Source organism: Macaca thibetana, chromosome 15, assembly GCF_024542745.1.
Source record: "Macaca thibetana thibetana isolate TM-01 chromosome 15, ASM2454274v1, whole genome shotgun sequence".
NCBI classification, from domain to species: Eukaryota; Metazoa; Chordata; class Mammalia; order Primates; family Cercopithecidae; genus Macaca; species Macaca thibetana.
In genome coordinates, this window is record NC_065592.1 from 13,430,693 (window position 1) to 13,442,464 (window position 11,772).

Genomic DNA, 11,772 nt, shown 5'->3' on the forward strand with positions numbered 1-11,772 from the left:
AGGATTATAGGCATGAGCCATTGCGCCTGGCCAGGAGTCTGATTTTTTTTTTTTTTTTTTTTTTTTTTTTTTTGAGACGTATTCTTGCTCTGTGGCCCATGCTGGAGTACAATGGCATGATCTCAGCTCACTGCAACCTCCACCTCCCGGATTCAAGCAATTCTCCTGTCTCAGCCTCCCTAGTAGCTGGGACTACAGTCATGTACCACAACGCTGGCTAATTTTTGTATTTGTAGTTGAGATGGGGTTTCGCCATATTGGTCAGGCTGGTCTCGAACTCCTGACCTCAGGAGAGCCACCCGCCTTGGCCTCCCAACGTGCTGGGATTATAGGCATGAGCCACTGTGCCCAGCCCAGGAGTCTGATTTTTATCTCAACACCAATAGGGAGGTACAAAAGGGTTTTAAACTAGGAAATGCCATGATTGGCTATATTCTGGGTACATAGCAAGACAGATGCATGGAAGCCAGACTGGAGTCTCTCCTTCAAGGTCCTGTTGAAGAACTGCCACCTCTCTACAGCCTTCTGTGGGCCCTACCTTAGAGCAGATCACATTTCATCACCATCACCTGCTTAGTCTGTAGTCCCCAGTACACAGAGACTATTTACAATTCTACCTCCCACACAGCACCCACACCCACACAGCAGCTGCCCCCATCAGGCCAATGTTAATTGTTGAATAAAGGGTTGGTTGAACAAACAGCCAAGAAACAGTGAAGCCAGTTTAATCCAAATCTAATTTCCTAAAAATCTTAGAAATGAGTCAGAGCTCGGGGGAAGACACAGCATTGGAGCTGACGATGCCAGATGGTCAGTGCCTTACTCTTTCTGGTAATGGATTTTAATAAAATCAACATCTGCTCTGTGATAATTACTGCCCCCCTATCTTTCCTCTGAAGACCTGCTCAGACAGTTTGAGTCTAATTACCAGCAACTGCAGACGGTTTCGTCTCTACCCTTTTTTGTTGATGATCAAATATGTTAGTAAACTACTTATAAATGAAACAAAAACTCATGCTTTTCTGTGTCTGGATCCTTCGTTACAGACCATGTTGCTTTCCTGGGCTTGTCTCCAGGTTCCAAGACTGGCAACTGCTTCATGGTGTCCTATGCATAAGAAAGAAAGGCACTTTTTAGACACTTATGATGATCATCTTAATCAATTCAACCTCCTTTTTAAACCTTTCCTGTTGAATGTACTAATTTCTAGGGCCTGACTAATTTGAATAAGCACCACCAACTTTTCATCTTTATTTTTTATTTATTTATTTGAGACGGACTTTTGCTCTTGTTGCCCAGGCTGGAGTGCAATGGCACGATCTTGGCTCATGGCAATCTCTGCCTCCCAAGTTCAAGCGATTCTCCTCCCTCAGCCTCCCGAGTAGCTGGGATTACAGGCATGTGCCACCATGCCCAGCTAATTTTTGTATTTTTAGTAGAGATGGAATTTCACCATGTTGGTCAGGCTAGTCTCGAACTCCTGACCTCAGGTGACGCACTGTGCCTGGCTGATGTATTTATTTTTATTCTTTTTTTTTTTTTTTTTTTTTTTGAGACGGAGTCTCAGTCTGTCGCCCAGGCTGGAGTGCAGTGGCGCAATCTCGGCTCACTGCAAGCTCCGCCTCCCGGGTTCACGCCATTCTCCTGCCTCAGCCTCCAGGTAGCTGGGACTACAGGCGCCTGCCACCGCGCCCGGCTAATTTTTTCTATTTTTAGTAGAGACGGGGTTTCACCATGGTCTCGATCTCCTGACCTTGTGATCCACCCGCCTCGGCCTCCCAAAGTGCTGGGATTACAGGTGTGAGCCACCGCGCCCGGCCTTTATTTTTATTCTTATTATTTTTTTTTAGATGGAGTCTTGCTCTGTTGCACAGGTTGGAGTGTAGTGGTGCGATCTCTGCTTACTGCAACCTCCCTCTCCCTGGTTCAAATGATTCTCCTTTCTCAGCCTCCTGCATAGCTGAGATTACAGGTGCCCACCCACGCCTGGCTCATTTTTCTAGTTTTTCTAGTAGAGATGGGGTTTCACCATGTTGGCCAGGCTGGTCACTAACTCCTGACCTCAGGTGATCTGCCCGCCTCAGCCTCCCAAAGTGCTGCGATTACAGGTGTGAGCCACCGCACCTGGCGTTATTTTTTATTTTTTAATTTTTTTCTGATATGGAGTCTCACTCTGTCACCCAGGCTGGAGTGCAGTGGCACGATCGTGGCTCACTGTAGCCTCCGCCTCCTGGGTTCAAACAATTGTCTGGCCTTAGCCTCCCGAGTAGCTCATATTACAGGCACCAGCCAAAACGCCTGGCTAATTTCTGTGTTTTTAGTAGATACGGGGTTTCATCATGTTGGCCAAGCTGGTCTCAAACTCCTGACCTCAAGTGATCCACCCGTCGCGGCCTCCGAAAGTGCTGGGATTACAGGTGTGAGCCACTGTGCCAGGGCAGCAGCTTTATTTATCAATTTATTGAGATGGAGTCTCACTCTGTCACCCAGCCTGGAGTGCAGTGGCACAATCTCGGCTCACTGCAACGTCCGCCTCCCCGGTTCAAGCTATTCTCCTGCCTCAGCCTCCCGAATGAGCTAGGACTACAGGCAAGTGCCACCATGCCCAGCTAATTTTTTTTTTTTTTTTTTTCCATAGAGACGGGGTTTCACTATGTTTGCCAGGCTGGTCTTGAACTTGGCCCGCCTCAGCTCCCAAAGTGCTGGGATTATAGGCGTGAGCCACTGAGCCTGGCCATTTATTTATTTATTTTTTATTTTTTTTAATTTTAATTTTTATTTTTATTTTTTTTTTTTGAGACGGAGTCTGGCTGTGTCTCCCAGGCTGGAGTGCAGTGGCGTGATCTCGGCTCACTGCAAACTCCGCCTCCCGGGTTCACGCCATTCTCCCGCCTCAGCCTCTCAAGTAGCTGGGACTACAGGAGCCCGCCACCACGCCCGGCTAGTTTTTTGTATTTTTAGTAGAGACGGGGTTTCACCATGTTAGCCAGGATAGTCTCGATCTCCTGACCTCGTGATCCACCCGCCTCAGCCTCCCAAAGTGCTGGGATTACAGGCTTGAGCCACCGCGCCCGGCCTCCTTATTTTTTTTTTTTTTTTTTTTTTTTTTTTTTTTTTTTTTTTTTTTTTTTTTTTGAGGCGGAGTCTTGCTCTCTTGCCCGGGCTGGAGTGCAGTGGCCGGATCTCAGCTCACTGCAAGCTCCGCCTCCCGGGTTTACGCCATTCTCCTACCTCAGCCTCCCGAATAGCTGGGACCACAGGCGCCCGCCACCTCGCCCGGCTAGTTTTTTGTATTTTTAAGTAGTAGAGACGGGGTTTCACCGTGTTCGCCAGGATGGTCTCGATCTCCTGACCTCGTGATCCGCCCGTCTCGGCCTCCCAAAGTGCTGGGATTACAGGCTTGAGCCACCGCGCCCGGCCTCCTTATTTTTTAACTAAAAATAGAAACGGGGCTGGGCACGGTGGCTCACGCCTGTAATCCCAGCACTTTGGGAGGCCAAGATGGGCGGATCACAAGGTCAGGTGATGGATACCATCCTGGCCAACATGGTGAAACCCCATCTTTACTAAAAATACAAAAAAAAAAAAAATTAGCTGGGCGTGGTGGCATGCGCCTGTAGTCCCAGCTACTTGCGAGGCTGAGGCATGAAAATTGCTTGAACCCAAGAGGCAGAGTGAGTGAGCCGAAATCACGCCACTGCACTCCAGCCTGGCAACAGAGCGAGACTCTCAAAAAAAAAAAAAAAAAAAAAGAAAAGAAAAGAAAAGAAAAAAAAGAAATGGGGTTTCCCTATGTTGTCCAGGCTGGTCTCGAACTCCTAGCCTCCTAAAGAGCTGGGATTACAGGTATGAGCCACTGTTCCCTGCCCAAAGGACAAAATATTTAAAGAGGCTGAGAAATACTGAGCTCTAGGATAAATCTTGGCCTCAGCATAGCATAGAAAGTAAGGCCTTCTGCTGTCAAGCTTTTTTCCGTGAACTCACCTCCATAATCTCTTGCATTATTGGTTTTTTTGCAGTTCTTATAATATGGCAGGCCTTTTCATAATTTTGTAGCCTATTCTGCTTCCCCTATTTGTAATGTCGCTTCCCTTCTGGGAAATTGGCAAACTCCTAGTTAACCTTCAAAGCCCAGTTCAAAAGTCCCTTCCCTGGTGAAACCTTCCCTGATTTGCCCTTTTCTCTTTCACCCCCTTCCACGTTACTTCCTTCTTCTACCCACTGGGCTCTTAAGGTATTAAGCCACCACCACTGCAGGAATCATTTGTATTGTTTATCTATTTAAAGCTTCTAGACTAGATTCTAGATTAAACTCCACTAGACTAAGTTCCTAGAGGGCTGGGCCTGTCAGATCCATTTCGAGAACCTACCAATGGACCTGGCATAGAGTAGAAGTGGGGGAGTGGCTAGTGAATGAAGAAAGAAAATAGATTGAGAGATGAATGGATAAATCCCACCTGCGGCCTAGGCCGCTGACAACTGTCCCCAAAGTCCAGAGCTCAGTTAGGTTGGCTTCACGTGGGCGGGACCTCCCGCAGCCGCCGCCGCTGCCGCTACCTGCCCGGTAAATCTCATCCCCACGTGGCAGTTCTAGGGGATAGGAGACGGGGTCGGGAGAAAACAGGCTGGTTCGGTCAAAGTGGCCAGGACGGAGCCAGGGAAGGCCTTCTCAGTTCTTTCCACCCGGCTTGGGCCCACTCCCCTAAAGGATTCGGACCCCCTTCCCGAGACTGTAACAGACCCGGTATCCGGGGACCCTAGCCCCCAACCCTCCAGCCCGGGGCCGCATTACCTGCGGAGATTTAGGCCAGTCGCGAGCCGTGACTCCGCCCCGGAGGGGCGGGGCTTATGTCTGGGCCCTCCTCCCAGAACCCGGAAGAGCGTCCGGGCTAACCGCTCTATCCTGCCTGCTCAGTCCCGAGGGCCCGGCACTGCCTTCCTGGGCTGGCGGTGGAGGGACCCCCCCAGACCCGGAGTGGACGCCGGGTTGTGCATTTCTGGGGAACCAAGCGGGTTGGGCCCTCCCTGGGTTCCTCCCTCCCAGAAGGGATAAATAAGCTGGGGCTACTTGGAAACGATTTGCGCAATGCCGGGTTCGGGCGTTCGTTTGGGGAATCCAAATTCCTGCAGCAGCTGATCTACTCCATAACCGGCTAACAGGGCCGGGCGCCACCTCACTCCAGCTTGGGCAACAGCGCGAAAACTCCGTCTCAAAAATAAATAAATAAAAGGGGGCGGTATAACAGTTACATTTCCAGTTACGACGATTGTTAACAGTTTCAAAAGGGGAGAGTTGAGCACGCAATCTGCCTGCGCAGTCTTCGGGCCAGCTCAAGATTTGGTGCTTTGAACAGCTGATTTATTCCATAATTGCCATTTGTAATTATGGCAGGTGCTATGCTGAGCCAGACACCACCACCCTTGGCCTCCAGGAGCCCAGGAGCATACAGTCTTTTTTTTTTTTTTTTTTTTTTTTGAGACGGAGTCTCGCTCTGTCACCCAGGCTGGAGTGCGGTGGCCGGATCTCAGCTCACTGCAAGCTCCGCCTCCCGGGTTCACGCCATTCTCCTGCCTCAGCCTCCCGAGTAGCTGGGACTATAGGCGCCCGCCACCTCGCCCGGCTAGTTTTTTGTATTTTTTAGTAGAGACGGGGTTTCACCGTGTTAGCCAGGATGGTCTCGATCTCCTGACCTCGTGATCCGCCCGTCTCGGCCTCCCAAAGTGCTGGGATTACAGGCGTGAGCCACCGCGCCCGGCCTAGCATACAGTCTTAAAGAGAGATCAACAAAAAGACAACTAGGGACAATTGCCAAGAGTGCAAGAAATAAAACGTTCTGGGGAAGTTACTTTCCTCCCGGCCTCAGGGCTGTCTGCTTGTAACCATGGAGCTAATAAGATTTCTGTCATAGGCTGGGCGCGGTGGCTCACGCCTATAAGCCCAGCACTTTGGGAGGTGGAGGCGGGCAGATCACGAGGTCAGGAGTTCCAGACCAGCCTGGCCAACATGGTGAAACCCCGTCTCTACTAAAAATACAAAAATTAGCCAGGCGTGGTGGTGGGTGCCTGTAATCCATGCTACTGAGGAGGCTGAGGCGGGAGAATTGCTTGAATCCGGGAGTTGGAGGTTGCAGTGAGCTGATATAGTGTCACTGCACTCTAGCCCGGGTGACAGAGCAAGACTCCGTTTTGGAAAAAAAAAAAAAGAAAAGAAAAAAGATTTATATCGTAGTTGTGGTGGGGAATACATGACATAATGTAAATAAAAATGATCAGCACCCAGCAGCTGGCACAGAGTTCTCTTTCAAGGGAAAAGCTATTCCTGACTATAAATGAACAATGTCTCTAGATGTATTCATCTACATTATCTTTGATTTAGTTCATAACCATAGGTTCTCTGTATCTTTCCTGAAAATAGAGAGGTGGCTCGCTCTCTTATGTCTGTTTCAAAGAACTCCAGTCTCTGAAACTGTCGCTGTGTCCTAGGAAATAGAGAAAACAGCTCAGGTTAGAAACAGGAGCTCCTGGAGCGTAGAGCTATGATAGCTTAGTGGGAAGAGATCAAACATACTTGGGTTAAAATCCAAGCTCCAGGTCGGGTGTGGTGGCTCATGCCTGTAATCCCAGCACTTTGGGAGGCCGAAGAGGGCAGATCATGAGGTCAGGAGTTCAAGACCAGCCTGGCCAACACAGTGAAACCCCATCTCTACTGAAAATACAAAAATTAGCTAGGCATGATGGCTGGCACGCATCTATAATCCCAGCTACCTGGGAGGCTGAGGCAGGAGAATCGCTTGAATCAGGAGGCAGAGGTTGTGGTGAGCCGAGATCATGCCACTGTACTCTAGCCTGGGCAACAGAGCAAGACTGTCTAAAAAAAAAAAAAAAAAAAAAAAAATCAATCAGGCATGTGTCTGTAATCCCAACTACTCAGGAGGCTGAGGCAGGAGAATCACTTGAACCCAGGAGGTGGAGGTTGCAGTGAGCCAAGATCATGCCACTGTACTCCAGCCTGGGCAACAGAGCAAGACTCTTGTCAAAAAAAAAAAAAAAAAATCCAGGGTCCAGCACTAACCATCTAACTCTGACATTTGGCAAGTCACCCACTCTGAACCCTAGTTCCTCATCTATAGAATGAGGATAGTACTACCTAGTGTGCAGACAGAACTGTTCAGAGGAAGTGCTAATACAGGTGAAAGGCCAAGTTGGTGAAAGGATTCTTTTAGCTACTTGAAACCATAACCAAAATTTATTGACAAAATGGAATTCAAGGTCTGCGGCTCTTTCAAACATATGGAGTCTTTGTGAGTTCCCACATTAGTGGAAAATTCCCCATTGACTGTCTGCCAAAGAGAAGTTTAGGGATATTCAGTCATTCTGCTCTCCTTCAGGAAAGAAAACCAAGACCAGGTTAGCTCTGCCATATGTCCATGTGCATCTCCATGTACATTTCTACTCACAGCTGCAGAATGCTCTGATGTCCCCGATGTTTTCTGGCTAGCTCTGTTTCAAGGTGCCATGCTGGAGTGACACATCAACAAGAAAGAGACAGGGTTTCTCCATGTTGGTCAGGCTGGTCTCAAACTCCCAACCTCAAGTGATTGGCCCATCTCGGCCTCCCAAAGTGCTGGGATTACAGGCATGAGCTACCACGCCTGGCTCTTGCAGGGGCTCTTAAGCAACATGGAAATAAGGTTGATGGAAAATAAACATCAGTTTTTCTTTTTTTTTTTTTTTTTTTTTTTGACAGAGTCTCGCTCTGTCACCAGGCTGGAGTGCAGTGGCGCGATCTTGGCTCACTGCAACCTCCGACTCCCTGGTTCAAGCGATTCTCCTGCCTCAGTCTCCTGAGTAGCTGGGATTACAGGCACACTAATTTTCATATTTTTAGTATCGATGGGGTTTCACCATGTTGACCAGGATGGTCTTGATCTCCTGAGCTCGTGATCCGCCTGCCTTGGCCTCCCAAAGTGTTGGGATTACAGGCGTGAGCCACTGTGCCTGGCCATAAACATCAGTCTCTAAAAAAGAAAAAATAAAAATATCCAAACAACAACAGTATCTTCTTCCATTTGAATTTTTTCCTCCAGGAAACTCTGAGCAGATTATCTCTTTACTTCTTTTTCCTTTTTTCTTTTTTTTTGAGACAGGGTCTTACTCTGTTGCCTAGGCTGGAGTGCAGTGGCACAACTTTGGCTCACCGCAACCTCCGCCTCCTGGACTCAAGCAATCCTCCCGCCTTAGCCTCCCAAGTAACTGGGACTACAGGCACATGCCATCATGCCTGGCTGATTTTTATATTTTTTGTAGAGATGGAATTTTGCCATGTTTCCCAGGCTGGTCTCAAACTCCTGGGCCCAAGCAATCTGCCCACCTCAGCCTCCTAAAGTGCTGGGATTACAGGCATAAGTCACGGCACCTGTTCTGCCTTTTTTTCCTCCCCTCCCCTCCCCTTCCTCTCTTTCTTTCTTTCTTTCTTTTTGATGGAGTCTCACTTCATCGACTAGTCTGGAGTAGAGTGGCACGATTTTGGCTCACTGCAACCTCTGCCTCCCGGATTCAAGTGATTCTCCTGCCTCAGCCTTCCCAGTAGGTGGGATTACAAGCATGCACCACCACACCCGGCTAATTTTTGTATTTTTAGTAGAGATGGGTTTTCACCATGTTGACCAGGCTGGTCTTGAACTCCTGACTTCAAGTGATCTGCCCGCCTCGGCCTCCCAAAGTGCTAGGATTACAGGCATGAGCCACCACGCCCAGCCTCCTACATTTTTTTTCTAAAGTCTTACATGTTACTTCTTCAGAAATGCCTTTCCTGCCCACATAATACTCAGAGTTAACACTCATATTGCACTCACTCTGTGCCAGACAATGTTTTTGTTTTGTTTTGAGACAGGGTCTCACTGTCACCCTGCTGTTGTACAGTGACACAATCATAGCTCACTGTAGCCTTGGCCTCCTGGGCTCAAGCGATCCTCCCACATCAGCCTTTAGAGTAGCTGGGTCTACAGGTGTGTGCCAGCACCAAACCTGGCTAATTTTAATTTTTTTTTTTTTTTTGTAGAGATGAGATCTCACTATGTTGCCCAGACTGGTCTTGAACTCCTTGGCTCAAGTGATCCTCCTACCTTGGCCTCTCAAAGTGTTGGAATGACAAGTGTGAGCCACTGTGCCTGGCCTAGACATTGTTTTAAGCCATTTTCTTTTTTTTTTTTTTTTTTTTTTTTGTGAGACGGAGTCTCCCTCTGTCGCCCAGGCTGGGGTGCAGTGGTGCAGTGGCCGGATCTCAGCTCACTGCAAGCTCTGCCTCCCGGGTTTATGCCATTCTCCTGCCTCAGCCTCCCGAATAGCTGGGACTACAGGCGCCCGCCACCTCGCCTGGCTAGTTTTTTGTATTTTTTTAGTAGAGACGGGGTTTCATTGTGTTCACCAGGATGGTCTCTATCTCCTGACCTCGTGATCCGCCCATCTCAGCCTCCCAAAGTGCTGGGATTACAGGCTTGAGCCACCGCGCCCGGCCTTGCCATTTTCATATATCAACTCTGTTAAACCTTGTACAAGCCTATGAGTATTCTTAGAATCTCAAGAGGAGGTAAGCATTATTATTATCATCTCCATATTGGAGCTGAGAAAACTGGAGTACAGAAAGGATAAATAACTTCCCCAAAATCACACAATAAGTGATAGAGCCTGTATTTGAACTCTGCCCACATGGTGCTAGAATCTACATCCTGTACTTTACCTCCACTGTGTTGTCAATCTAAAGTAGGCCGCTTTATTTATTTATTTTTTTTTTGAGACAGAGTCTCACTCTGTTGCCCAGGTTGGAGTGCAGTGGCACTATCTTGGCTCACTGCAGCCTCCACCTCTTGGGTTCAAGCAATTCTCACACCTCAGCCTCCCAAGTAGCTGGGACTACAGGTGCGCACCACCACCCCCAGCTAATTTTTTTTTTGCATTTTTAGCAGAGACGGGGTTTCACCATGTTGACCAGGATAGTATCGATCTCCCGATCTCCCAAAAGTGCTGGGATTACAGGCATGAGCCACCGCGCCCAGCCAAAGGTAGACCTCTTCTACTCCATTTTTCTTGCTTATAGTACCTCCTATTTTCCCTTTTGAGCACTAATCACAATTTGCAATTAAATATTTGCTCATCACCAGGCATGGTGGCTTACACCTATAATCCTAGCATTTTGGGAGGCCAAGGCAGAAGAACACCTTGAGGCCAGGAGTTTAAAACCAGCCTCAGCAACATAGTAAGATCTCACCTCAACAAGTTTTTTTTTTTTTTCTTCTTCTTCTTCTTCTTTTTTTTTTTTTCTGTTGACCAGGCTGGAGTGCGGTGGCACGATCTCAGCTCACTGTAACCCCCACCACCTCCTGGGTTCAAGCGATTTTCATGCCTCAGACTCCCAAGTAGCTGGGATTACAGGCATGCACCACCATGCACAGCTAATTTTTGTATTTTTAGTAGAGATCAGGTTTCACCATGTTGGCCAGGTTGGTCTTGAATTCCTGGCCTCAAGCGATCTGCCCACCGGGTGAGCCACTGCACCCGGCCTCGACAACAACAAAAAAACTTAAATTACCCTATGCATTTCTTCATTTGTATCCTTTGTAATATCCTTTATATTAATAATAAAACAGTAAATGTAAATAAATAAATACTGTTTGTCTCTTCCCAGCAGATTGTAAGCCTAATTAGGGCGGGGATCATATCTGTTTTATTCACATCGTAAGCACTGTGTAACCTCTTTTTTCTTTTTTTCTTTGGGATGGCGTCTCACTCTGTGGCCCAGGCTGGAGTGCAGTGGCGCCATCTCAGCTCACTGCAACTTCCGCCTCAAGCAATTCAAGTGATTCTCCTACCTCAGCCTCCCGAGTATTTCGTATTTTTAGTAGAGATGGGGTTTCACCATGTTGGTCAGGCGGTCTTGAACTCCTGACCTCAGGTGATCTGCCTGCTTTGGCCTCCCAAAGTGCTGAGATTACAGGCATTAGCCACTGCGGCCTGGCCAATAGGCACTATATAACTATTAGTTGAATGAATGAAGAAATGAATACTTGTGGGCATCATTCATTTTGTAACAAACTTTAAAAATTTAATTTTACTTTGAAACAATTTCATACTTTCAGAACAGTTACAAGGATAATACAAAGAATTTCACACAGATATCTCATTAAGGGTTAGCCATTTGTTCACAAAATTTAGAGAGCAAGAGGATTCATTCCAGGAACTCTTGAGCAACAAATATTTATTGAGCGCCTGCTACTATTGGATTACATAACAGTCTCCTAACTGGTCTCTTAGCTACAGCCATTGTACCCCCACCCCTAGTCCCATACAGCAGCTTCCTTTTACTGATTTATTTATTATTTATTTATTGGGACAGAGTCTCGCTCTGTCGCCCAGGCTGGAGTGCAGTGGCGGGATCTCAGCTCCCTGCAAGCTCCGCCTCCGGGTTCACACCATTCTCCTGCCTCAGCCTCCCGAATATCTGGGACTACAGGCGCCCGCCACCACGCCCCGCTTATTTCTTTTTGTATTTTTAGTAGAGACGGGGTTTCACCTTGTTAGCTAGGATGGTCTCGATCTCCTGACCTCGGGATCTGCACGCCTCGGCCTCCCAAAGTGCTGGGATTACAGGCGTGAGCCACAGGGCCCGGCCACTTTTTACTAATTTATTTTTGAGGAGGATCTCGATCTGTCGCCCCAGCTGGAGTGCAGTGCCGCGATCTCGGTTCACTGCAACCTCCGCCTCCCGGCTCAAGC

At 48.0% G+C, this 11,772-nt stretch overlaps 1 protein-coding gene across 5 annotated transcripts in view; it reads right to left on the reverse strand.

The window, feature by feature from the left end:
• Positions 1 to 4,860, reverse strand: part of RABEPK (Rab9 effector protein with kelch motifs) — a 35,354-nt gene extending 30,494 nt beyond the window's left edge. For 4 of the 5 annotated variants that reach the window (XM_050760565.1, XM_050760563.1, XM_050760562.1 and 1 more), the window contains exons 1-2: positions 4,793 to 4,860; positions 1,049 to 1,107 (exon numbers count right to left, since the gene is read on the reverse strand). In XM_050760565.1, coding sequence (XP_050616522.1) covers positions 1,049 to 1,101 — 53 coding nt within the window. In that variant the 5' untranslated portion in view covers positions 1,102 to 1,107; positions 4,793 to 4,860. The remainder of the gene's footprint in view (positions 1 to 1,048; positions 1,108 to 4,792) is intronic. The other variant, XM_050760564.1, reaches the window with a different exon arrangement.
• Positions 4,861 to 11,772: the final 6,912 nt, after the last annotated feature.